Source organism: Planococcus citri, chromosome 2 (assembly GCF_950023065.1).
Source record: "Planococcus citri chromosome 2, ihPlaCitr1.1, whole genome shotgun sequence".
Classification (NCBI taxonomy): Eukaryota; Metazoa; Arthropoda; class Insecta; order Hemiptera; family Pseudococcidae; genus Planococcus; species Planococcus citri.
The window spans coordinates 26205008-26232001 of record NC_088678.1 but is presented as its reverse complement, the minus strand read 5'-3'; the positions used below and the strand labels follow the sequence as shown (position 1 = coordinate 26232001).

The following is a 26994-nucleotide window of genomic DNA, read 5'->3' as shown; positions in this document are numbered from 1 at the left end:
CTTTAATCAATATTTGCCAATGCAATAACCAAACAAAATCCTCAAATTGAACCGGAACCGGAGACATTTTGAAATTTTGACACGATCTTCATCAAAATGTTTTTCAAACCTTCCTTTGATTGTAAAAAAAAAAAAAAAAAATACAACGAGTCTATTGCTTTTCCAAGTAATTTTTTTCTAAAAAATAAAATCGTCGTTTATGTACAGATTTTCATTCTTTTTTCGATTTCATTTCCGTTGACGAGAGTTGGGAAATAGAAATTTTGAATTCGAATTCACAGAAAAAAATGAATATTCTTTGTGCACCAAAGCATTACATTTAAAAGTTAAAAAATTATATTAGATGAATAATAAAACTTGCAATACATAGATAGGTATGTATTCAGATAAAAAAAATGACTACTTCAATAATCATAGGTTATCATGCAAATATCAAAATAATACAACACGTCTAGTTTTTTTTAAACTTCAGATATTCAGTTTCTGAATAATTGTACTATTTAAAAAAAAAAAAAAAAAAAAAAAAAAAAAAAAGATACTTCTCCACGTTTGTTGAATCCGAATGAGAAACTTAGAACAACCTGCAGGTAAACGTTTTTGATACTAACACTCCTCGAACATCGACACGTGATTTTCACTATTTTCACACTAAACCAGCATCAGCAGCCATAGCATAAAACATCGAAGTTCGTTTTTCTAATAAAGCCTGCGGAGAATCATATTCCACCAAATTTCCTTCATCGAGAACAATAATCCTGTAACACAAAACACAAATTATAGTACTTAAAAGGGTTAGAAAATGATTAGAAAATCTAACCCATACCAAAATAAGTAGGTAGGTACCTATCTATTTGATTGAAATGCTTACTTATCATAATCCATTATGGTATTCAATCGATGAGCAATCGTCAACACAGTACAATCTTTGAATTCGTTACGTATCGTACCCTGAATTAAATCATCAGTTTCTAAATCAATCGCAGCCGTTGCTTCGTCCAAAATTAAAATCTTTGTTTTACGTAATAAAGCTCTCGCCAAGCAAATCAGCTGTCTTTGGCCAACGCTGCAATTATTTAGAATTCGTCATCAAACAATGATTCAGGATGATGTAAAATAATAATAATAATAAATACAATAAAAATACCTGAAATTTTCACCTCCTTCTGTGATTTCATACTCTAGTCCATCATCCGAACTCAAAATATACGTCTTCAGATGGGCTAGCTCCAAGGCATGCCACAGGTCTTCATCGGAATGCTCATTAAATGGATCTAAATTCATTCGCAATGAGCCAGAAAATAAAATTGGATCCTGAAACATGAATGAAAAGTTGTCAAAAAACGGAAAAACATGAAAAAACAGGACCAAAGCAGGGCAATTTCTCATACTTTATTTGAAAGGAAGGGAGAGGGGTTCGCAAAATTATTTTTATCGATTTTTTTCACTACATACTTTAGAAAACATTTCGATTATTTTTTCAACTCAAAATTTTAGGTTTTTTACTTACCCCAAATTTATCATTACTTGAGAACAAATTTTTAGAAATAAAAATTTCCAAAATAAGGGAGGAATAAGTGGGAAACTCAAAAATTTTTTATTTAAAAATACTTACCTATATGAAAAAACAAGCCATTTCCCAAAAATACCTTGATATTTTTCAGAAAGAGGAGTCCTCAAATTTTTGTTCTGCGATTGAAAAATGGTAAAAAAAAGACAAAAGCTGGACAATTTCTCAACTTTTAGTTTGAATGGAATGGAATGGAATGGAATGGAAGGGAAGGGGAGGGGAGGGAAGGGGAGGGATTCAATATTATTTTTTCACTACTTCAAAAAATCATATTTTACATTTTTTTTTCAATTCAAAATTTTCAGATGTTCAATAATGTTTCCCTCTCTCCGTCCCAAATTTATTATCATTTGGCAAAAACTTTTTTAGAAATTCATATTTTCAGAAAAAAAATTAATCAATTAAATAAGGGAGCCACCCCTACCACTCATAAAAGCCTCGTAGCACGTTGAGGTGGAGAGGAAGCAAAGAACGCTTGTGCTTCGCATATTCAACAATAAAAAGTAAATAAATAAAACAATAATCCAGATACCTAGATCTTGAAAATGGTGGGGGAAAAAGGGAAGAACAAAATATGGGAAATTCAAAAATTTTGATTCATATTCGTAATAGGTATGAAAAAACAAGCCATTTTCTCAAAAATACTCTATTATTTTTTAGAAGGGAGAGTCTTAAAATTTTAGTTTCATGATTAAAAAATAGAAGAAAAGGACAATTGAAAAAAAATGGGAAAACAGCAGATCTTTCTGAAGGACACCTTTTTCAAATATTTCATTCGTTGGGAATCAATCAAAGATCCAAGAATACTGAAAAATCAAAATTTTACCAAATTGACCTAGAGCGATGAAATTTTTGTTCCTATTTTCTATATCTCCTCGAATCAATTGGGAACAGTTTCGAACTATTCTAAGCATTTCTGGAGCTTCCAGTAGATATTTGAAAGTTTGAATTTTTGGACAATTTTATCCAATGAAATTGGGAAAGTAAAAAGGTCATTTCTTGGATCTAATTTGACCCAATCTGATATGACTAAATCTAATTAGTAATTAGGTTTAGTCAGGTCAACGTTTTAATTGGATTAGATCTGTTCAGACCAGAACAGCGCCATAGGAGAAATCTGATTAGATCCAACCAGGTCTGATCAGACTCGATTGATCAGGCAAGATAAGATCTGATCAGTTCTGGACATTCCTCAGAACCAATGAATCTGATCAGACCATGATCAGATTCAACTAGAAAAGCCCGGCCGGGTTTCTGGACATTCTCAAGATCCAATTGTATCCTGTTCAGACCTGATCAGATTCAATAGGGGAGGCCTGATTGGATCCAACCAGATCTGATCAGTTCTGGACATTCTTCTAGTTCAATTAAATCTGTTCAAACCTGATCAGACGCAGTAGGACCTAGGGGGAGACCTGATCAGATCCAATAATTTTCCCAGGGTAAATTCACAAACAAAAAAAATGAAAAATTCACCTGTGGAATGACAGTAAGCTTGGAACGAAGAGTATGCAATCCAAGAGTAGCAATATCAATACCATCGATTAAAATTTTACCATCAGCAGCTTCAAGGATTCTGAATAAACTCAAAGTCAACGATGACTTCCCAGCACCAGTTCTACCAACGATACCAACCTTTAAAAAAGAAGAAATATAATTGCAGAACTGAGGCTTCAATAACTCAGCAGAATTAATCTTTCAATTGTACTTAAACAAAGAATTACTTTTTGGGCATCTTGTACAGAGAATGAAATACCTTTCAGAACTAATTCCAAACCTTCCCGGTATCTCACTTTGAAATCTTGAAAGTCGATATTGCCTTTTGAAGGCCAGCTTTTTGGAATTGATTCGTTAGGGACTTTCCAAGCGGCTTCTTGAGGTTTTTCACTGTATTCTTTGATCCTTTCAACAGAAACTATGTTGGTTTCTAAGTTTGAAATCCTGAATATTGACCAGCTTAAGGTCAGAGTAATCTAAAAGACAATAAAAATTGATATAAGCCGATAATAGGTAAGTCAATCAAAAATAGGTGATGTGAGCCTGGGAGGGTTTACATACTTGAAGAGTGTATCCAACAGATAACCCGACAAGTCCAGGACTAATGGAATCTCTCTCTAATACAGCAAACCATGCTGCAAAAAGTATAATCAGATTGCTGATAGTTTCTGAACGAACCGAAAGCCATCTATTGATTTGCAAAATAATTCAGATTAGGTAATTTCATTCGGATAAAGATAATATGAGTAAATTTTGCCAATACTCGGCGTGCATAGATAGGCAGGTACCTATTTGAAATAAGATTCAGATAATAACTTTTGTTATTATGGTCCACTTTTTCTTCAGACTGTTTGATGAATTTTTCTGAAAGACCATAAGCTCGAATTGACGATGCCCCTGAAACATTTGTTTGCATCTTAAATTGAGCAAATTTTGAAATGACTTAACAGTTGAGAACAAAATTCTAGTACTTACCAACGACAGTTTCAACAAAATGTGAATACAACGGAGATCGTGATATAGATTCTAATCGTTTTAGTTGTCTCGATGTAGCTACATAAAATCGCTAATCAAAAATACTCCAATTAGACGAGTTAATCCATAATTATAAAATAGAATAGTAGATTTTTGAAGCTCCTAAAACTTACTTGAGCAATACAATATAATACAGTAATAGGTAAAATAACAGTGACAAAAATTGGAGTACAGCAGCTGACAATGAATAGATTACATATCACCTGAAAAAAAACAACAATTCATTTTATTTTAAAAATGAATCCGAATTTCAACATGAGAAATGAAAAATTTTCAAACACTTACATCACCAAAGCAGAAACAAGCCGCAGAGAGCAAATCTGGAAAAGAATAATCGACAATATCGATATCGCCAGAAAACCTGGATAAAATCCGGCCACTAGGTGTCACATCCATGAACGAAAGTGGTAAACGAAAAAGATTATGCAGTAATAAATTGTGTAAAAGCTTGGCCCCGATACAGCATCCGATTCGAGCAGCAATTGATGATAAAAATTCTATAACACCTGAAAAAGTGATAAATTTTGTTATTAAAAGGTGGCGAAAGAAAATGTGAGGCCAAATGCTAGTTCAATAGATAGTAAGTAAGAAAAATTATTTTCGACCTTTTTACCTACTTTTACTGAATCCTAAAGAAATATAAACTGAAAGATAGAAATGTGTCAGTGTAGAATTCTGAATGCCATCGGAAGTAGTGATATTCGAATCGTCTGCCCACTTTGTCAGCCATAAACTCGAAGCGAAGGATAACACTTGAAGTAGACAATTGACCAATATTATGGCAGAAGTCATGAGATATCCAATTGCACGTATGTAGTATGCGTAAACATCCCAACTCAACTGGAACATAAATTTGCACAGTTGAAACAGAAGCTGCATCCATGATTCATGTATAATGAGTTCAAGATGCAACTACACAGACATTTCCTGTTTCAGCTTGTTCAATTTCGATTAATTTTTGTCCAACTGCTGCGATCTCGTTAGAATGTATGGTTGAACGTCTTCTAAACGAACCTCTAGCATGTAAGTTCACTCACCAGACTGACTTTCGTCTACAAAAATTAAACCATATAATTAAGATGAGTTAAAATTCATACCTATTGAGAAGATCAACCTAGTACGAGTACCTACCTAAACTGAAGCGCTGTGTAATCAATTCCATAGTCGATCGATATTTGTCTAGCGTACCTTTCATAGGTTATTTTCTTCTCCACCAAAATGTCCTTCAATTCGCCTAATTCTGCGTTGAAGATGAAAATAAATTTAAAAAATAGTGGTATTTACATTATACAAAAAATTCATACAAATATAAAAGAATCATGAGATAGAACCAACCTTCATCTTCAGATTCCAAATTTTCTTCCAAATATGTAACTAAAAATTCGGAGAAATCTCCCTTGCTGCCGAGTAGTTCTTGGAAGGTGCCATATTCAGAAATAGTGCCATCTTTAATGACGACGATGAAGTCAACTTTGGATAAATGTGTAACGCTGTGAGTTACCAAGACACGAGTCTGTAAATTAAATAATGCAAAAATTATCCATTTAATAAAGTTAAATCATGAATAACGTCTCAAGCTTCTACCTACATGCATAGCTACTTGAATGTTGAAATAAAAATACTTAGATGTCTACCTTATTTTTCAATAATCCATTCGGGCCAATCACACGTTCGAATACATGTTTGCCAACTTGCGAATCTACCGCACTTAGAGGATCATCTAAAAGATACACGTCTGCTTCAAAATACACAGCTCTGGCCAAACTGAGTCTCTGCTTTTGACCACCGCTCAAATTTACTCCCTGAACAAAAATATTTGATCATTTCATATCAGAAAAAAAAACTATCTGAGACGTCCGAGAGGAAAATGATTGGATCTGATCAGGTCAGAATGGATCTACAGGCCTATCAGAACTCTGTTCTTTAATAAAAAATTTACAAGACTAATTTTCGTAAAAAATGAAAAAATATGACTATAATTTTGCAAAAATCTTGAAATTTTATGGAGTAAAACCTGAGATATTAAAAAAATGAAAAAATTTATTTTCACATTTTTTTTTAGATATCTCAGGTTCTGCAGCATGAAATTTCAAGATTTTTGTAGAATTGGTCATATTTTTTGGTTTATGTGCGTATAACCTTGGGAAGCCAGACAAGCATGGCATGCAGACAATATTGAGAGGCTAGGCAGGCAGACAGAGACCATGAGAGGCTAGACAGGTAGGTCAGTGACCTCTAGAAGCTCAACAGGTAGACACACGACCTTGAGTGAGAGACCAGACACATGGGTCAATGACCTTAATAGGCCAGCCAGGTAGATAGACAACCATGAGAGGCCAGACAGATAGGTCAGTCACCTCAAGACACTGAGCAGAGGGGTCAATGACCTTAAGGGATTAGATAGATGGGGTCAATGACTTTGGATGGGCCTGACCGACAGACAGGCAGACGATCTTAAGAAACCAGACAAATGGGTCAATGACCTTAATAGGCCAGACAGGTAGACAGACAACCATTAGAGGTTAGACAGATAAGTCAGTGACCTTGAGAGACTAGACATATGGGTCAATGACCTTGGAGGGACCCGACAGACAGATACACAACCTTGGGAAGCCAGACAGACTGGTCAATGACTTCAAGAGGCTTGACAGACGGACAGGGGGAGGCTACACATGTAGATCAGTGACCTTGAGAAAGCTCAAACAAGCAGACAAACGACCTTGAGATAACAAAGAGACAAGTTAATGACATTGGGAGACCAGACAGACGGGCTAACGACCTTGAGAGGGCTGACGGAGAAAGACCTTCAGATTACGAACTTTAAAATAAATTGATAATTAGAATAAAAATTGAAATAAATGAAAGACTTTGGGGAGAGGAATAAAATTCAAGCAATTCTGTATCAAACAGGACTTTTATTCGACAAACTTCGAAGCAAAAAGAGGACTTTTTAGACAGACACGGCAAAAATCAGCGCTTTTCAGACCTTTTTGGCAAAAAAAGAACTCAAATTAGGTACCTATTCTTAGTTAGCAATTTAACAAAAATTACAACAATTTGATTTTTTTCATCAAAAAATTCCTGAAAATGTTGACGAAAAAAATGGAATTTATTGGGCAATCTTGGCAGGAACGGGACTTTTTGACAATTTTGGAAAAAATTACCTCTTTTAAAAATTGTGCCAAAACTGTGTCCTCCCCCCCCCCCCCCCAACTTACACATTTTGACACCTTTTCCAAAAATTGGCACTTTTTGACTTGAGCAAATTTGGCAAAAAAAAAATAGAACCTTACTTTAATAAGTTTGGTGAAAAAAAACTAAACTTTTGCTTGGCAATTTTAAACAAAAAGCTGACTTTTTATAAGGCGAAAATAAATTCTTTTTGGGTGTTTGTGATTGGAAGTGTGGAAGGGGTACAAAAAATTAAGGATTAACAACTTTCGGAAAAAAAGAACTGACAAAAAAGGCCTGTACCTATTAGAAGAATTTTGACACCGCAATGGAAAATAATCGCAAAATTTCACTGAAAGATCAAAACATTTCTGGAGTTTGCATCGTCTTCAAATCACAAAATTTCAAATTCATCTCTATGGAGCTTGCATGCCCTCCAAATTACTAAATTTTCAAATTGATTTTTGGAGCCAGCATGACCTCTAAATAATAATAAAATTTTAAACCAATTTTCAAAGTTTACGTGGTCTATAAATTTTCAACTTTTTAATTGATTTTTGGAACTAGACTTATTAATCACTAAATTTCAATTTGCATTCTAAAGCTTTAGACAGCCAGATGTTACCTCTCAAATTTGAACATTTAATTTTAAATTTTTGCAGACAAAAACATTGAGAAATCCCTTCCTTAGTCGTGGGTGGAAGGAGGAGAGGTGAAATTAGGGTAATCGTCTAACCTACTTATCAGGATCAAACCTACGATCAAGCATTTCTAAACCAAAAAGAAAGATTTATACATACATCATCACTATAGTAGGATACTGTAAAATCAAACAACGATTACCTTGACTCCAATTTCTGTCAAATCACCGCCAGGAAGTGTTTTCAAGTCTGGTTTTAAAGCGCACGCCTCCAAAACTCTGTCGTAATGCCGGCCTTTAACAGTTTGGCCAAAAGTGATATTATTTTTAACAGTAGTATTCTGAATCCATGCTTCTTGTGGCACGTATGCTATGGTACCCTGTACATATAAGTTATTCAATTTGAAATAATTTGAATCATTCAATCATTCAAAAGGAACAATATTAGGTTCATTCTACTTACTTTAGTATTCACAGTGCCTGTTATTTTATACATTTCACCAAGAAATGCAGAAAGCAACGAGCTTTTCCCAGAGCCAACCGGACCGACGACAGCTACCAAAGTTCCTTGATCAACTTTCATATTTATGTTTCGTAAAACAGGCAGTGTTTCATTTCCTTCCCATGAAAATGTTCCATGTTCAATAACCAAAGCTTCAGCTAGGAAATAACACAATCGTTACCAATTTCATATTTTTTTCAAAGAAGGTACCTATTTAAATTTGCAGAAACTCACATTTATCATCGTGTGAAATATCATCGGGGTTCAAGTCTTCGCAATTTAAAAATTTATTAATTCGTTTTATCGAAACACTGCTCTACAAAAATTTCATTTTTTATTAAAATGATTTCACAAGGGGTTGAAAAATTTTAAACATAGGTAAGTAATCGAAGTTACCTGCACCAAGTTTGATATCATTGCCGAAATCGAAAAAAATGGTACTTTCAGGATATTAAATATTGCCAAAGATACGAAAACAATTTTTGCATCCAGCACATTTTTCTCATCCGATAAGACATATACGGCAAAAGTAACAACGTACACCTGAAGTAAATAAACCAATAGGTAATATTATAATCTGTAGTCATGATACCTACTAAATTGACTAGGTACATGTATTTTTAATTTTTTATTGATGGAATATTCTTCAATTACCAAAAATGACGTAGCAGCCCAAGTAAATGTTGATATGCCGGTCAAATATGCTTGTTTTTTCAATATTTTCACTTCATTATTTCGAATTGATAAGACTTGTTTTTCAAAACTAGGTTCCCATGCGTATAACTTCAACACCTGATAAGCAAACCAAAAATACATACAATTAGACAATCACGTTCGCTGATTTTTTTTCATTCAAGGTTGCGAGGTAATTCGCAATGTGGCAAAAAAACCAGCATTGAATTTTTTTTGGTTCTTGGAAGGCGCATGTCAAAAACCCAAAATTAAAAATTCAAAGAGCTTTAGTTCAGTTTTTGATTTTAGACGGATTTAAAGGAGGCACTTAATCCAAAAATTGATAAAAAAAAAAAAAATATTAAAAAAAATGTTCTACAATGCAACATAATTGAGTTGAGAAGATTGAATTATTCGATTATGATTTATGATCCAACATGAACCTTCGAAATCCATGTTTCGTAAATTACAGACGTTCTGAAGCCTCCAGCCCAAAATCAGTTTTCCCACGAATTTCAAATGTCTCCATAAGGGCCGGATTTTAATTAGAAAAATGGACAATAAATAACACATCAATTTAAAATACATACTTTCATCCCAGAAAGTATCTGATTCATTAATTTAATCCGGTCATCTTTTTTCTGCATTTGTTCAAACTGCAATGCCTTCGTTTGAGAAGCGATGAAGCTGTTGACAAAAATTGAAATCACCATAATGACGAAGCCGGATAATACACTAGGACCTGTAAAACAATAAAAATATTTTTTTTTAGAAAATATACTTTATGAACAAAAATGTAAGATTTTTCCAAACATTTTAACATAAATTTTTACCCAGAATTTGCCATAAAAAATATATCGACAGCACGATTTGAAACGGAGTCGAAATTAGTAAATAGGAATACGACAATAGGTCAACGAAGCGACTGGCATCTACGGATATTAAATTTAATATTTCGCCAGAAGTGAAATTTCTTCGAGCACCATTTGATATGCGTAATGCCTACAAACATGAAATTCAAAGGAAAAAATTACCTACATATTCCTAATTAATTGAATAATGCCATCGAAATTAAAATTAAATCGATCACCTTTTTATAAATAATCGAAATCAAGCAAGTTCGTATTTTAATACCAATCGTGTACATTGCATCTTGATAATGCGCAGATAACAGAGTTTGAATCACAGCAGCGACAAATAAGCATATCACGTACAAGTATCCTTTCCACATAGGTTCTTCGCTACCCGCGAAATCAATTAATAAACTATTAAAAATATAAAACAGGATTAAACTTTTCATATTAAAAATCTGATAAGTAGGTATCGAATCATTTTATTTTTACCTACCTCAATATCTGAGGATTAACGAAGACGAAAACGTCGAGGAAAATTTTCAACAAAATTCCTTTCAAAAAATTCAAACCAAAAGTTTGACATAATGCAGGTACAACTGACACGTATCTATTCCTAATTTCATACTGAAGCCCATCGAAACTGTATCGACCATTTTTTCGTTTCACTTTTATGCTGAAATTTGCATCTCTGAAAAAATAATTTAAATAGGTATCTATGTGTAATTTTCAGAATTAACAAAATACGAAATTCTTTGTCTAAATTCTTTAAAAATACCAAGTAAGGTATCCATCGATATTTTTCAATAAAAATCATTACTTTTTAACTTTTCCCAACGATTTTTTCCATAGTTTTTCAAATTTTGGAACGACGCATGATGTTGAAATGGAAGGATCTAAGCTCCATAGATCGTCATCGTCCAAAGATTTTTTATACCCTTTCCAAACCAGCGGTTCGAACCAGGAGAATAAAATTTGAGACAAGAATGAAGACTGGCTTCTTGGATTTTCATTCTGTAAAAAATGCAAACACAACATATTGTAAATTTTTTTATAATTAACTCTTCCCAAACCAAATTTCGCAATTTTCAGCCATTCTGAAGCCTCCATAATGATTTTCGATTCCTCCAGAATTTTGAATTTCTCCAAAAGGTGCGAAAATTAATGTTAAGCAGCTGTGGCTTATTCTCGACTTGATCGACAAGCTGATCTAGATTTGGGCCAATTTAATATAGGTACATAGAAGGACATGTCGAATGTGTTTTTAAGACCAGCACAATTTATGAAGAAACAAATTAAAAATTATTCATTGTTCGAAGAAAAATGTTGGAAATTAGCATATCTGACTGAGCCTTCTCGGTAAATGACTCCCCTCCTCCCACGTCGATCTAATTTCACGATTTCGAGTTATTCTGTAGGCTCTAGCGTGAATTTTGTTTCCTTGAGAATTTCTGAATTTCATCGCGAAGAGCAGAGTATCCAAAAATACGTCAACAGGTGAAATTTAAAGGGCTGGATTCATTTTTGAATTTAGTGCATGAAGAAAATTAAAATTCGATTGGTCATTTTAGAGCCTTCAGCATATTTTTAAATAAAGCAATTTTTGGGAAAACTCATCAGAGTGTCTTTAAAGTGGATCGTTAATTATTTTATTTTTATTTTTCCGAAACTTGATAAATCGTAGCAAAACATAGTAGCTAAATAACCTCAGCAAGACAATGAGAAAAATTTCAAAAATTATAGTTTGTTCCTCTCCCCTCAGCTTGAGTTCAAAATGTGAATGTTTCATTAAAAAAAATTTTTTTTTGGTTCAGGGGTTCAGGTCAGATGGTCCTTTGGTATATTTGCTCTCAGCAGAGAAATTAAATTTTGAGCAAAAAAATTTTGAATTTCTTCAATGTCTTTTGACTACATCAAATCTCAAAAAAAATTGAAAAATTGAAAAAAAATTGAAAAACGCCCATTTATGACTGTTTAACGAAATCAGTACATCAAAATTCAGAATTTTTGTTGGACTTTTTAAAAATTTCTACACGATTTTGAGCATAATGTTTCTCTCAGATTTTAGAATACGTCCCGCGTCCTCCTTTTCAATTTTTTAAAAATTTGTCAAACTAATTTGTAAGTTTCTTTCATCTCCAAATTAGTATTTCTATGCTTTAAATAAACAATAAATTATACAAGAGGAAAATTTCCAACGAGAAACGCAAGTCTCTTGAGCCAAATGCAGGCACTTTTCACTTTTTATTCAATTTTTGCGCCATTTTTTGAAATTCAGGATTTTTTCATCACTTATTCAAGATTACCAGATCCAGAGAATTGAAAAAATTGAACTCAAACTGATTTCATGTTTTCAATTCCAAATAAAATTCAATACTCGTACCAACATGGAACAAAGCCATCGAGAGGGAGTAAAGGGGACAGTTTACCCCGAGACCGAGCTTTCTTTTTCGAAAACTTTTGCTCTCGCTTCGCTTGAGCTTGTTTTCTTTTCTTTTTCAAAATTCAAATTTCTAAAAAAAAATAAAAAGTATCGTTTTTATGCCTCTTGAAATACAAATTATCAAGAGCTTTTGCCCTCACTTGGTCCTGTTCGCTTTCCTTTTTCAAAATTAATATCCTAAAAAATCTTTCAAATTATAAAATTTTAAAAGCAAAAAAATAAATTCCTTGCATTAAAAAACATTGTTTTTAGGCCTCTCAAAATCAAATTTTCAAATACTTTCGTCCTTGCTTCGCTCGGGCTAATTTGCTTCTAACAAATTTACACTTGGGCTCCTAAAAATCCAAAACAGAAAATGAAAATTTTAATAAGTCATGTGTCCCCCTCCCCCTCTCAAAAACTCACTACCTATGTAGTTTTGTCCCTAAAAATATAGGGTAAAATTATATTTTCCACGGATCCACACTGTCTCTCGACGAGTTTGATGAAGTATCATTGCAATGTTTTTGAGTTTTTTTCAAGTGGCTAGTTCAGAATTTCAGAAACTCGCTGTACATAAATTTGAAGTAGCCTAGCTGAGATAAAATGCTGCATTATTTTTTGGATAAGACCCCTGAAATGTCCCCCTTCCACTAATTTTTCATTTGATTGAACCGACAAGGTGCTACAGCTTACAGGAAAACATTGAAAGATTGAATCCAAAAATAAATTGATATTCGAACTCAGCAACCTCGAAATTCAGGAATCGACACGTCATTCAATTCACGTTCCTATAAAAAACCCCTTCAATTTTAAATACACGCAATCTTGTCGTTTTCGATTACCTAGTCAGAAGTGAGATAAGCAGTTTTCAGAATACCTACTTGTAACCTTTTATAGGGTAATAAAATATTAAGTACCTATATTACAAACCTTATCAAATGAACCAGGTACAATTCGAGGTCGTGAGTCAGCAAAACAGTTCAAGACAAAGACCACTACAATGGCAAAGTAATAAATGACGTAGGAAACAAATTCCGTTGTTTCGAAGTTTTCTTCCTGAAAAAAAAAATTCAAGAACAACAAACAAACGTACACATTAAGGTAAAGTGCCCAAATTCCACCCAGTGCCTAATTCCAACCACTTTCAATTTCTCATCCGTTGATAACGCTACCTAGCGAGTGTTTGTGAAATTATGTTGCTAAAGTGATTAAATGATGACGTACAAAACGCCAGCACCTGAAAGCCAAATGGAAAAAAATCATCGCCGAAAAACCACATTTCAAAATTGCCGGTTGCAAGGAAGCTCGCAGAAAAATACTGATGGAATTTTTTTAAAGAAGTTTTTCGTCAAGTTTGATGAATATATCTTGAAAGTAGATAGTTTTCAACATATGTGCGGTATTCATTTGTGTGAACCACTCACGGAAGGCCCATTAATTTCACAATTTTCAAATCTCTGTGGGGGTCCTAATTCCAACCACCAGCAAGTACAACATGATAATTCATTTTCAAAAATTTTTAATACCCAGTAAATTAGTGGTAGGTAGGAGAAAAGAGCTGCCGTCATCATTGTTGAGTGAAATTAAGGCCTCTGAGGGGAAAAACGACGTCAGATACACCTCTTTTTACATAATGAATTTTTGAGTCTTTAAATTCAGGTATGATGGAGAATCTTGAAATTTTGTTTTTTACTGCCCTCAAATTTGCAAATCTCGGCATGTGACACTTTAATAATAAATGAAGATTTAATTACTTTTGTATTTTTTGCAATTTACACTACTTTTTTTCATAGTAAAAGTAGGTGGTTGGAATTAGGGACCCAAAAATGAAAATTTGCGATTTGACACTTTTCACTAAAGTTCATTTTTTTTTCTCTGGGGATGGTTTTTCCACAAGGTGACAATGCCAAATGAATTTTGAATAGTTACTTTATCAAATGGTTACACAACTTTTAAAAAAAATTCAAATTGAGATATCCGAAAATGCATTTAAAAAAAAGTGGTTGGAATTAGGGCACTTTACCTTACCTATTACATTACAAAAATAGTTTTTTTTTCAAGCAAATGTGATTCTCACCGAAGACCATTTTAAACGAAATTCAGTCCGGAACTGCGGAGCCCCACATCGTCGATAACAATGAGAAGAAAAATAGTGTAGCCGAAGATCTTCTGCCGAATTTCACATTGGCGTATGTCAGTCCAAAGAACAGTATCTGAAAAAATGCGCCTCATTATTGCATTCAATAGAACAAACCAACATCTAGATGGCAAGCTATCAATACCCAGTACCTACCAAAGTAAAAAACTTGATTAAAGGGGAGTAAAAATCGACCGGAAAATTAGTGGAGTGAAAAATCACAAAGTGTACGATATCTGCGAAAGCAGCCACAGCCGAAATTAGTATTCCAATCTGTAAAAAAATTTCAACAATAATAAATTCAGAATCAATAATTGAATTTTGTTGACATCAACAACTATTGAGTACCACTACCTACTTACCAATTTCGAAACATTGTATACATTGAAAAGTATATCGGACGTTTTCGAATGACACAGATGGTATATTTCCAACGGCGAAAGAATCCACAGAAATGCACAAGGAACCCAGGCGAGAACAGTTTTTTCAAAACATAACGTCAAATCAGGATCATCCGTATCCCAAACAGCTTCCGAATCCTAGAATAGCACATCAATTTTTCAAAACGAACTTCAAACCCAAATTTTCAACTCACAGGATAATCTACACACTCGATATTGAAAAAAAAAGACAGTCGACTTACCCAAAAACAAGAACCACAAAATTCATCCATCGAAGTAAAACCTCCTTGAAAAGTAGGTAGGTACACAGATACCAACTTATTAATAACACCTCATTACCTACGATAACCCTGCAGGGGCCCAATACAACACTGTATAGGTACTTAACGATAAACTAAAGAACCTCAAACTAAATAGGTAGGTACCAGCTATATCGTTTTTTTCGTCAATTTAATGGCTTCGATATAGTAGGTTGTACCTGTACCCAACTATCTATATCTGCAAAATGTACCTATAGCTATAAAGCGAAGTAATCGAAGAAGATAAATGAGTCTTTGTTACGCACTACATGGATATAAAAGTGGCCTTGTTTTTACATAGGTACATAAACACCATAAAACTTTATAGATACCATTAACTGCTGTCCAAGTTGGGTGATGACGAAATTACTAGCTTCAATGGTATCCACAGGTATAAAGAACAATTTTTTAGAACAATGTTGCAATTTTCAACAAATGTCAAGGCTGCATAAAAAAAAACCAGAATAAATCAAATCCATAATCCGCTCAAAACTCTTTGATCAGATCAAATTATCTAGATCTAGAGAACATCCCCAGATGTGAGCAGATGTGATCCGATCAAAGCAGCCTGGATCTGATCAAATCCAATCATGTGTCTTCTATTGGACGTGATCATGTCTGAACAGATCTAGATAACCCAATTAAAACATTGATTACCTACCTAGATCAAATCTGATGAAATCTGGTCAGATCAAATTGATCCGATACTGTCCGAATCAGATCTGATTCAATCAGATTCAATCATTTTCCAATAAATTAAAACAAAAACGTGGAAAAATTCTATTTTCAACATTTAAGTTGCTTTTGAAATTTTAAAAAATTGATCAACAGGCCAAAAGTTACCTGCAAATGTGCTTTCGGTTATTTTTTTTTTTTTATTTTTTTTTTCAGGTTCCCATTACACTTTGGCAAAATTACTTCTCGTAGACTTTTAAAAATTATTGGATCAGATCAGATCAGTTTAGATACATATAATTGCATCAAAAGAATCTCCTTCAAAACAGACCTGATAGATTGAATCAAACAGGGGTTTAAAGACCTGCTCAGAACAGATCAACTCTGACTTTTGCCCCCCTCTGGGGGAAATGAATTGAATTCATAAAAAAGTATTTATTTTTCAAGTATTAGGAAATTATCACAATTGATAATTAAAATTAGGTAAGTAGGTATCTACCTTAAATCAATCATAAAAATTGATAGGTACCTAAAATAAGAAGAGAACACAACCACGAGTTCAAATTTTCACCATCTCATCGCATGTAGATATATCCAAATTCAACACCTCCTTCTTGCTTTCCATTTGCAAAAATATTAGTTTACAAAATCATCGACATTTGTTTTTTCATCAGTTACCCCAAATCTTCAAACTAAACCAGCATCGGTAGCCATTGCATAGAATATTGAGGACTTGTTTTCCAACAAAATTTGCGGAGAGTCATATTCCACTAAATTTCCTTTATCGAGAACAATGATTCTACGCACAGGTTAGGAATTGAAAAGTACTCGTCAGAAATAAGTAAATCCAACCTATACAAAAATAAGAAGGTACCTATCTATTCGTTCAAATGCTTACTTATTATAATCCATAATAGTATTCAATCGATGAGCAATCGTCAACACAGTACAGTCCACAAATTCGGTTCGAATCGTGTTTTGAATTAAATCATCAGTTTCTAAATCAACAGCAGCTGTTGCTTCATCCAGAATTAAAATCTTCGACTTACGTAATACAGCCCTAGCCAAACAAATTAGCTGTCTCTGGCCAACGCTGTCATTTGAATTCATCATCATACACAAAGATCTAGGATGATGTAAAAATACGAATGAAAATACCTGAAATTTTCACCTCCTTCGGCGATTTCGTATCTGAGTGCATCGTTCAAACTTAAAACATACGACTTTAGATGAGCCAACTCCAACGCACGCCATATCTCGTCATCGGAATAATCACCAAAAGGATCTAAATTCATTCGTAATGAGCCAGCAAATAGAATTGGTTCCTGAATTACATAAAAATATGAGAAAAAAAATTAGTACGTGCATCTAGTCATTTTGAGACACAATTCAAAAAAAAAAAAAATACCTGCGGAATGACAGTAAGTCTAGAACGAAGAGTATGTAATCCGAGAGTAGCAATATCGATCCCATCGATCAAAATCTTACCACCGGCAGATTCCAGGATTCTGAATAAACTCAAAGTCAACGATGATTTACCAGCACCAGTTCTACCAACGATACCAACCTTGAATGGAGAACAAATTATTGTAGTAGGTAAGTACATATTTGATTGTCTGACTGAACTAATCCTCCGATCGCGAACAAACATCGAATTACCTACCTTTTGACCATCGTGTACGGAGAAAGTAATACCTTTCAAGGCCAATTCCAAACCTTTTCGGTATCTGACTTTGAAATCTTGAAAGTCTATATCACCTCTTGAGGGCCAATTTTTTGGTATAGATTCATTAGCTCTTTTCCAAGCAGCTTCTTGAGGTTTTTCGCTGTATTCTTTGATCCTTTCGACTGAGACTATGCTTGTTTCCATATTTGAAATTTTATATATTGACCAACTGAGTGTCAGAGTAATCTAAAACAAAATGAAAAACATAGGTACTTAGGTATTAAGAGTCCAAAACAGCCTTATGATGAAGGTTTAAAGCTGAAATGAAATGAATTGCATACTTGAAGAGTGTATCCCACGGATAAACCGACAATTCCAGGACTAATAGTATCTCTTTCAAGCACAGAAAACAAAGCAGCGAAAAATATAACAAGATTGCTAATAGTTTCTGAACGAATTGAAAGCCATCTGTTGAATCAAAAAATGATTTTGAAATAGGTACCTAACCTATCTATTGATTTTTTTTTAAATACTCGTCCTCTGTAGATCTACCTATTTGAAATAATATTTAAGTAGTAACTTTTGTCATTATGGTCCACTTTTTCTTCCGACTGCTTGATGAATTTTTCATTGAGCCCATAAGCTCGAATCGATTGCGCACCTGAAATTTTTGTTTCAAGTATTATTTCCATAAAACTTGTGATTTTAAAATTTCCATATATTTCATTTCAATTTTTGATTTTTTTTTTTAAAACTTGGGACATTTGTGCATGAGATCTACTTACATAATTTGGACGATTACTCGAAATTGAAATTAACAATTTCGAGCGAATTCGAAAAATCCCAGACAAAAATCAGCATAAATTGAAACGAGATGATGTTATAATTAAAAACACTAGTAGATAATTCAAACCATACCAACGACAGTTTCAACGAAATGCGAATACAGAGGGGATCGTGATATTGATTCTAACCGTTTCAGCTGTCTCGACGCAGCTACATAGAATCGCTATTAAAAAATATACCAATCACATAAGTAGGTATTTTTACACATAAGACGATCGTAAAACAGCTTTTATATCAATCTAATATCTAACTTACTTGAACGAAACAATAAAGTACAGTGATAGGTAAAATCACAGTGACAAAAATTGGCGTACAGCAGCTGATGATGAATAGGTTGCATAAGACCTGGCAATTTTATTCAAAAAATATTCTCATGAAAATACCATTTGCAAAAAAAAAAAAAAAAAAAATTGGTAGAAGATCAAAATTCCGTCGAGTGAATTTTTAAAATACCTACATCGCCGATGCAAAAATACACTCCAGTGATCAGGTCGGGAAATGAATAATCTACTACATCAATATCGCCGGAAAATCTGGATAAAATACGACCACCAGGTGTTACGTCCATGAATGAAAGTGGTAAATGAAAGATATTGCGTAACAATAAGTTATGCAGAACTTTGGCACTAATGCAACAACCGACTCGAATAGCAATATCTGACAGAAATACCATAACACCTGCAAAAAAAATTATCAAGAATGTCAGAAGTGAGAAAAAAAAGATGCTAAGGGGTCCTGAAGCTAGAAACAACAAGATGTATTTCTCGAAATATTTCAATATCTTATTTAGAAAGGGGAGAGGACTCAAATTTTTTTTGATTCTTTCCTTTTACTTTATTCTACACCACTCAAGAGAAGTTTAAAGTTTCAATTTCCAATTTTTTATTACCAATATTAAAAAAGGGATACGTACCTATTTGTAACAAAAAAATTCAAAGTTCAATTAATAAATGGTAAAAAGCAGTAAGCAGGTACGTACTTTTTGTTAATTTTTGCAAAAAAAAGAAAGAAAAGCAGGATTGTTAGGTAAGCACTCTGTGATCCTATTTCTACTCATGAGTTCAATTTTTGAAAAGTTTTCCCAAGTTTTCCAATTTCCAACATTTCTTTATAGTTTTTTCGTCGAGTATGAAATGAAAAAAAAAAAATTAAAAACTGCATACCTATTTGTATCGAGTAAAATCAACTTTTTGTAAAAAAATTTCAGGAAATAATACCATTGTTCCTACTTTCTAATTCCCATTTCAAGAATTTCTTCAGTTTGAGCACAGAAAATGCAACTCATTTTGCTGATGAACTAAAAACTATAAAACGTCTCGTTTTGGAACCCCTTGAACTCGTAAGTATGTAGGTACAATTAACAGCAAAAAAATTACCTTTACATTTACGTACTTTTAGTAAATCCCAATGAAATATAAACCGAAAGATAAAAATCCGTTTTAGTAATATTTTGAGTTCCTTCTGGAGTAGTGACGTTTGCATCATCGGTCCACTTAGTCAACCACATACTCGAAGCGAACGATAATATTTGCAGAGTACAGTTGACGATTATTATGCCAAAAGTCATGAGATATCCAGTGGCACGTATGTAATAGGCGTAAACATCCCAACTCGACTGAAACGTGAATTTTCACAATAAAATAAATTTCAGCATAGAAAGTACCTACGTATCTAATAAAAATGCAACTATAGGTACTGACATTTCCTGTTTCGGTGTGTTCAACTTCGATTAACTTCTGCCCAGCTGAAATGATCTCGTTGCCTTGTTTACTTGAACATTTTCTTACAGATGCTTCGATACCGAAATTCGTGGACCTGACCGATTTTCGTCTGTAGAAATAAAATCACAATAAAACTGAGAAAATAAAAAAATGTTTCGTTAAAATAACAACAAGTAGGTCTAGGTACCTAAGCTACATACTTACTTATTTTCAAATGCTGCAAAATCAGTTTCACAATGGGTCAATTTTTGTTCAGCATATTTTTCGTAGGATACTTTTTTCTTCACCAAAATATCTTTCAATTCGCCTAAATCTGAATTAAAAACGAAAAAGTATGTACTTCGATAATAATTTCGAAAAATTCATCCATATAAGATACCCAAAGCCTATAAACTTGTGGAGCTTTAGCTAAAACCGACCTTCTACATTGGATTCCAAATTATCTTCTAAACAAGTAACCAAGAGCTCGGAGAAATCCCCTTTACTGTCAAGTAATTCCTGGAACGTGCCGCATTCAGAAATAGTGCCATCTTTAATTACGACGATGAAGTCAACTTTGGACAAATGTGTGACGCTGTGAGTTACCAAGACACGAGTCTGTGAATTGAATAAAAAGATGAGCCGTAAAAATATCTACACATTAATCATCGACAGCTTCTAAATACCTATACTCGTAAGCTAGAATAAAAACACCTACTTTATTTTTCAGTAATCCATTCGGACCAATCACTCGTTCGAATACATGTTTACCAACTTGCGAATCTACTGCACTCAAAGGATCATCTAAAAGATACACGTCAGCTCCATAATACACCGCTCTGGCCAAACTGAGTCTTTGCTTCTGACCACCGCTCAAATTTATTCCCTGAACAAAAATATGGGCCAGCTTAAGCAATTACAGAGTCTAAAACTTCATCACCTGGATTTCATAATTGAATAACTCTCACCTTGACTCCAATTTCTGTTAAATGGCCGCCAGGAAATGTTTCCAAATCTGGTTTCAAAGCACAAGCTTCCAGCACCCTGTCGTAATAACTGCCTTTGACAGCTTCGCCGAAAGTAATGTTATCTTTTACAGTGGTATTCTGAATCCAGGCTTCCTGAGGTACATAAGCTATCGTACCCTGTGCAGATAAATTTAATTTGAATCATTAAAAAAAAAAAAAAAAAAAAAAAACGAAATTGAGTTTTCTGAGTGAAAGAAATGTCTCTTTGTCCTTACCCTGGTATTTACAACTCCAGATAATTTATACATTTCACCGAGAAATGCAGAGAGTAACGAGCTTTTACCGGAACCAACTGGTCCAACGATAGCTACCAAAGCTCCTTGATTAATTTTCACATTTATGTTTTGTAGAACAGCTAATGCTTCACTTCCTACCCATGAAAATGATCCATGTTCGATGACCAGAGCTTCAGCTGGAAAATACCACAAGAAATGATTAGCTAGACGTGTTTTCTCTATGAATATAAAATAACTTACAAGGGAACCTCTTGAGGTGTCCGCCTCCGATTTGAACGGGACCGCGATTTTTCGGAAGAGCATGGTTTAAAACTCCCAAAACCAAATTTTCTCCATATTTGGCGAACGTTTGAAAATTCAAAATTGATTGTTTTTGGTGATTTATGCTTTTTTCAAAAACGTGCGTATTTGATCAGTAAAAATGATCAAAAGAAGTCCACACACTGATAATAATTCCCCAAATCCAAATTTCGCCATTTCCTGACATTCTGGAGCCTCCAGCGCGATTTTTCAATTTCCCCAGAATTTTCAATTTGCTCCAGAAGACTTGAATACGAAGTTGGGCAGCTGAAAATCGAGTTGTGTATTATACTCGACGTGTTTAACGAATTTATCCACATTTGAGTCGATTCTGGAGGGGACACCTCAAGAGTGGTTTTTTGACCAGCTTTTTTTCAAAATAAAAATATCCAAAAATCAAAAATTTCTCGTTTGCGAGAAAATTTTTGAAATTTGCGCGAATCGCTGTATTTTGTCATTGATTAACCAATTTCACCATTTCCGGCATTTCTGGAGCCTCCCTTCCATTTTTTGATATTTTTATTATGAAAAAATGTGATCAAAAACCACTCTCGAGGTGTCCCCTCCAGAATCGGCTCAAATGTTGATAAATTCGTTCAACAAGTCGAGCATAACACACAACTCGATTTTTAGCTGCCCAAGTTCATATCCACGCCTTCTGGAGCAAATTAAAAATTCTGGAGAAATTGAAGAATCGCGCTGGAGACTCCAGAATGGCTGGAAATGGCGAAATTCTCCGTCGTGCGGTTGGTTCATGGCAAAATACTGCTATTCGCGCCAATTTCAAAAATTTTCTCTCAAACGGGAAATTTTTAATTTTTAGATATTTTTATTTTGAAAAAAAAAACTGGTCAAAAAACCACTTTTGAGGTGTCCCTTCCAGAATCGGCTGAAATGTGGATAAATTCGTTAAACAGGTCGAGTATAACACACAACTCGATTTTCAGCAGCCCAACTTCATATTCACGTCTTCTGGAGCAAATTGAAAATTCTGGAGAAATTGAAAAATCACGCTGGAGGCTCCAGAATATCTGGAAATGGTGAAATTTGGATTTGGGGAATTAATGTCAGTGTTGGGACTTATTTTGATCATTTTTACTGATCAAATACGTACGTTTTTGAAAAAAGCATAAATCACCAAAAACAGTCAATTTTGAATTTTCAAACGTTCCCCAAATATCGAGATATGAAGTTGGGCAGCTGAAAATTTGGTTTTGGGGGTTTTAGACCATGCTCTTTTCAAAAATTGCGGTCCCGTTCAAATCGGAGGCGCACAGCTCAACTTCGATAGGTAACCAGGTATTTTAAAAACTCACCTCTGTCATCATGCGTTACAACATTAGGGCTCAAATCTTCGCAATTTAAAAATTTATTAATTCGTTTAATTGAAACACTACTCTGTGGAAATTCAATTTCAAGTTAAAATACCTCCGTCTTCATTTTAAAATTTAAAAAATTGAAAAAATATTGAAGTTACCTGAACCAAATTTGTCATCATTGGCGATATCGTTAAAAATGGTATTTTTAAAATATTGAATAACGCCAAAGACACGAAAACAATTTTTGCATTTAGTACGTTTTTTTCGTTAGATAATACGTACGCGGCGAAAGTAACGACGTAAACCTGAAATGCAAAACTCGCATTATAAAATTCTGACCGTACGTACCCAATTTTTGATATCTAGAATATTTTTGAATTACCAGAAACGATGCGGTGTCCCAAATGAAGGTTCCTATGCCGGTTAAATACGCTTGTTTCTTCAATAAATCAACCTCGTCATTTCGAATTGATAAGACTAGTTTTTCAAAACTAGGTTCCCATGCGTATAACTTCAAAACCTGATCAGTAATTTCGACATTTTTAATTAGGGTGATCCAATTATACGTAATAAGAATACATATTATTCTGCCTAATTTTTTGAACAGAATCTATGATAGGTAGGTATACGTTAAAAGTTGTAGTTGAACATTTAGGAATTTTAGGTGAATAGGACGAGTTTCATTATTGGTGCATACTTGATTTTTTATTGTGATTTTTCTACTGACGCGGTTTGAATTTTGTTGGTTTTTAAGAAAAAAAGGTCTATAAAAAAAATTTTTAGAGAATTTTTAAATTCAAATTAGAGATTCAAAAATGAGCTAGGAACTCTAATAAAAAAAAGTTCAAACATGGATTCAAATTTAAATTATTCAAGATTAATCTTGAAAAATTCACTATTCAAGTCCCTCTAGACACTTTCAACTCATCAATTTACATCACAAAAAAGTATCGCAATCAGACAATTCAAAATACACACTTTGATTCCAGAGAGTATTTGGTTCATTAATTTAATTCGATCGTCCTTTTTCTTCATTTGTTCATACTGCAATGACTTTATCCGGGAACCGATGCAGCTGTTGATAAGAATTGAAATAACCATGACGAATAAACTGGCTAATACACTGGGACCTACCAATAATAAAAACAGTATCATTTTTAGTGAATAATATCGAACATTTATCAACAGGCCAATTTTTTTAAAGGCAAAAACTACTGAGGATTCATTATACTTACCTAAAATTTGCCACAAAAAATATATCGACAACACGATTTGCAGTGGAGTCGAAATGAATAAATACGAGAACGATAATAGATCAACAAATCGACCAGCATCTACTGATATCAAGTTCACCATTTCACCTGTAGTAAACTTTCGACGAGCACCATTTGATATGCGTAATGCCTATAACACGATGAAATTCAAATTGAAAAATTATAAATACCTACTCAACAATATTATTACAATAAAAATTAGATTACCTGCCTTTTTATAAATAATCGAAACCAAGCAAGTTCGTATTTTAATCCCAATTGTGTACATAATATCTTGATATTGAGCAGACAGTAGGGTTTGAATTATAGCAGCTAAAAATAGTGATATCACGTATAAGTATCCTTTCCACATAGGTTCCTCGCTGCCTACAAAATCAATTAGTAAACTTTAAAAAAAAAATTAAAAAAATTGTATTGAGTTAGGTACTTATATAAAATCAAAGTCAAAGTCATACGTATCGAAATAATCCTCTCTTTACCTACCTCAATATCTGAGGATTAACAAAAACGAAAACGTCGAGGAATATTTTCAATAAAGTCCCCTTTAAAAAATCGTTACCAAAAGTTCGACACAACGCAGGTACAACTGACACGTATTTATTTTTAATTTCGTACTGCAGTCCGTCAAAATTGTGTCGACCATTTTTACGTTCAACTTTTATACTAATATCAGCATTTCTGAAAAAAAAAACATGCTTTAACCTTCGCCCAATAAGTTCAAATTTGATTTTGTTAGTAATTCTAGGACCGACTTAACGATGGATAAGTCTCAATAAAAATAATACATTACTTATCAACTTTTCTCAGCGATTTCTTCCACTGTTTTTCGAATTTTGGCACAACGCAGGATGTTGAAATTGAAGGATCTAAATTCCATAGATCTTCATCTTCTAATGATTTTCTATACCCTTTCCAAATCAATGGTTCAAACCACGCGAATAAAATTTGCGATAAAAAAGAAGACTGGCTTTTTGGACATTCATTCTACAGAAAATGCAAATCATAAATAATAGGTTAGGTAGGTAAAGGTAGGTACATTGCATACTTCAGCAAAGAGCTAAATCTTGCCATAAAAGGTTAGTTTTAATTTTCAGTTGAGAAATTTCAAAAAAATTCTAACGGAAATTTTCCCAAAGTTCATCGTCTACTTTTAAGAAAACATTTGACACTTTATAGGTCAAAAAGCTAAAACGTAAAACAAACCTTATCAAACGGATAAGACAGAATTCGAGGGCGTGAGTCAGCAAAACAATTCAAAACAAACACCACCACGATGGAAATGTAATAAATTACATAGGAAACAAATTCCATTATTTCAGGTTTTTCCTCCTGAAAATATAAATTCAATAAAACGCCAAAATATTGTTATTTTTACAAAATGTATGCTTTAGCTAACTTTGTACTTACCGTGGACCATTTTAATCTAAATTCAGTGCGACATTGCGGAGCTCCAAATATCACCAACAGCAGCGAGAAAAAAAATAATGCAGGTGAAGATCTCCTACCAGATTTCACATTTGCAAACGTTAATGCAAAAAATAATATCTGAAAAAAACCGCTACGAGTTATTTCAAAATATTCCTTTAAAATACCATTAATTTTGCTTCAAGTTGAAGATACCTACACTTACTTGTAGGTAGATACTCGACTTACCAAAGTAACGAACTTAACCAAAGGACAATAAAAATCGACTGGAAAATGAGAGTAGTGGAAAATCACATAGTGTGCAATATCTCCAAGCACTGCCACAGCCGAAATTATTATTCCAATCTGTAAAAATCGATTCAAAATCAGGTAATCGGATTTCTTTGACAAATTATGATAAAACAAATGATGTATTAGGTACCAATTTCGTGACGTTATATGAATTAAAGGGTATATCAGACGTTTTCGAATTCCAAATGTGGTATATTTCCAACGGCAAAAGTATCCAAAGAAATGCACAAGGAACCCAAACGAGAACAGTTTTTTCAAAACATAACGTCAAATCAGGATCATCCGTATCCCAAACAGTTTTTGAATCCTGGAATCAGCAAACCAATGTTAGAACATAACATGACGTAATAATTCGTAAAAATAGAGCATTTTTCCAAAATAACATCAAACCAAAATTTCAAACTCGAGTAAGAAAAATCTAATGATTCCATATCCTAAAAAGCCAATCTACTTACCCAAAAACTCGAACCACAAAATTCATCCATGGCGTTAACAAATCGAAAATGTACAAACACATTGATAACTCGATAATGAGTAACACATTCTGGTAATCTCACAGGGACTAAAAATAACACTCTGTTGATAACAAAAGAAATTCAAACTAAACAGACAAGGTTTTTTTGTTGCCAATTCGAAGCTGCGATGAAATGTATACCTAAAACAAAAAAATGAAGAAATGAAAACGATTTTTTGTACAAAAGGGTATAATAGTGTGGTACCTATTGCATTAACAAAAACACCACAAACTTTTAGACCATAAACCGTTATCTAAATTGGGTCGTAACGAAATACTAACTAAGTCAAAATATATCCCATCCCATGTTCATTATACCTACCTACTTATCCACTAGTTGGAAAATTTTTCAGAACCATTGTGAAATTCCAAGCAATGTTAAGATTACAAAATCCAAAACAAGGGCACACTGACGAGATTCAAAAGTGATAGTGACAAAAAAATATGCAAAATTTAACCTTGGAATTATAAAAAATTAATCAAAAGAGCAAAAAATGAAATTAGTTGAATTTTTATTACACCT

General features: G+C 33.5%; 3 protein-coding genes across 4 annotated transcripts; all 3 read right to left on the bottom strand.

Moving 5' to 3' along the window:
- Positions 1-421: 421 nt before the first annotated feature.
- On the bottom strand, positions 422-15170 carry LOC135834038 (multidrug resistance-associated protein 1-like). The gene is made up of 30 exons (XM_065347877.1): positions 15141-15170; positions 14860-15036; positions 14650-14770; positions 14438-14529; positions 13291-13416; positions 10756-10949; positions 10432-10626; positions 10175-10349; positions 9918-10086; positions 9675-9826; positions 9067-9204; positions 8809-8955; positions 8647-8728; positions 8374-8570; positions 8114-8290; positions 5734-5901; positions 5435-5612; positions 5231-5339; positions 5022-5133; positions 4717-4939; positions 4385-4605; positions 4213-4302; positions 4040-4130; positions 3853-3961; positions 3626-3752; positions 3292-3540; positions 3044-3202; positions 1145-1311; positions 869-1063; positions 422-755 (listed from the first exon to the last, which is right to left on the bottom strand). The coding sequence occupies exons 1-30, from the start codon at positions 15168-15170 to the stop codon at positions 644-646; spliced, it is 4482 nt and encodes a 1493-aa protein (XP_065203949.1). The 3' UTR covers positions 422-643.
- A 1122-nt stretch (positions 15171-16292) lies between these two features.
- On the bottom strand, positions 16293-24367 carry LOC135835219 (multidrug resistance-associated protein 1-like). 2 transcript variants are annotated; one of them, XM_065349388.1, is made up of 22 exons: positions 24203-24367; positions 23946-24097; positions 23350-23487; positions 23126-23272; positions 22965-23046; positions 21328-21524; positions 21053-21229; positions 20803-20970; positions 20525-20702; positions 20310-20418; positions 20085-20214; positions 19777-19999; positions 18842-19062; positions 18640-18729; positions 18457-18547; positions 18091-18199; positions 17880-18006; positions 17536-17784; positions 17281-17439; positions 17031-17197; positions 16771-16965; positions 16293-16671 (listed from the first exon to the last, which is right to left on the bottom strand). In XM_065349388.1, the coding sequence occupies exons 1-22, from the start codon at positions 24321-24323 to the stop codon at positions 16560-16562; spliced, it is 3342 nt and encodes a 1113-aa protein (XP_065205460.1). In that variant the 5' UTR covers positions 24324-24367; the 3' UTR covers positions 16293-16559. The 2 variants fall into 2 exon arrangements, with proteins under 2 accessions (XP_065205460.1, XP_065205461.1); XM_065349389.1 differs by lacking the exon at positions 16293-16671 and having other exon boundaries at positions 16821-16965; positions 17044-17197.
- An 88-nt stretch (positions 24368-24455) lies between these two features.
- On the bottom strand, positions 24456-26992 carry LOC135835221 (multidrug resistance-associated protein 1-like). Its single transcript, XM_065349391.1, has 8 exons — positions 26413-26992; positions 26088-26264; positions 25895-26011; positions 25649-25786; positions 25445-25570; positions 25032-25225; positions 24725-24919; positions 24456-24607 (listed from the first exon to the last, which is right to left on the bottom strand). Exons 1-8 carry the CDS (start codon positions 26440-26442, stop codon positions 24490-24492), a joined length of 1095 nt encoding a protein of 364 aa, XP_065205463.1. The 5' UTR covers positions 26443-26992; the 3' UTR covers positions 24456-24489.
- Between the last annotated feature and the right edge of the window lie 2 nt (positions 26993-26994).

Coding starts and splice junctions, on each gene's coding strand:
- LOC135834038 (XM_065347877.1), bottom strand. CDS start 15,170: ATGGATGAATTTTGTGGTTCTTGTTTTTGG. Junction 14,530..14,649: donor CAAGTTTTTTACTTTGGTAG/GTACTGGGTATT, acceptor GAAATTCGGCAG/AAGATCTTCGGCTACACTAT. Junction 1,064..1,144: donor GAAGGAGGTGAAAATTTCAG/GTATTTTTATTG, acceptor AAATAATTGCAG/CGTTGGCCAAAGACAGCTGA.
- LOC135835219 (XM_065349388.1), bottom strand. CDS start 24,323: ATGGTGAACTTGATATCAGTAGATGCTGGTCGATTTGTTGATCTATTA. Junction 18,730..18,841: donor TGTATTTTTGCATCGGCGAT/GTAGGTATTTTA, acceptor TAAAATTGCCAG/GTCTTATGCAACCTATTCAT. Junction 17,785..17,879: donor CCGTGGGATACACTCTTCAA/GTATGCAATTCA, acceptor ATTTTGTTTTAG/ATTACTCTGACACTCAGTTG.
- LOC135835221 (XM_065349391.1), bottom strand. CDS start 26,442: ATGGATGAATTTTGTGGTTCGAGTTTTTGG. Junction 25,571..25,648: donor TTAGATTAAAATGGTCCACG/GTAAGTACAAAG, acceptor TTATATTTTCAG/GAGGAAAAACCTGAAATAAT. Junction 25,226..25,444: donor TGTCTTATCCGTTTGATAAG/GTTTGTTTTACG, acceptor CATTTTCTGTAG/AATGAATGTCCAAAAAGCCA.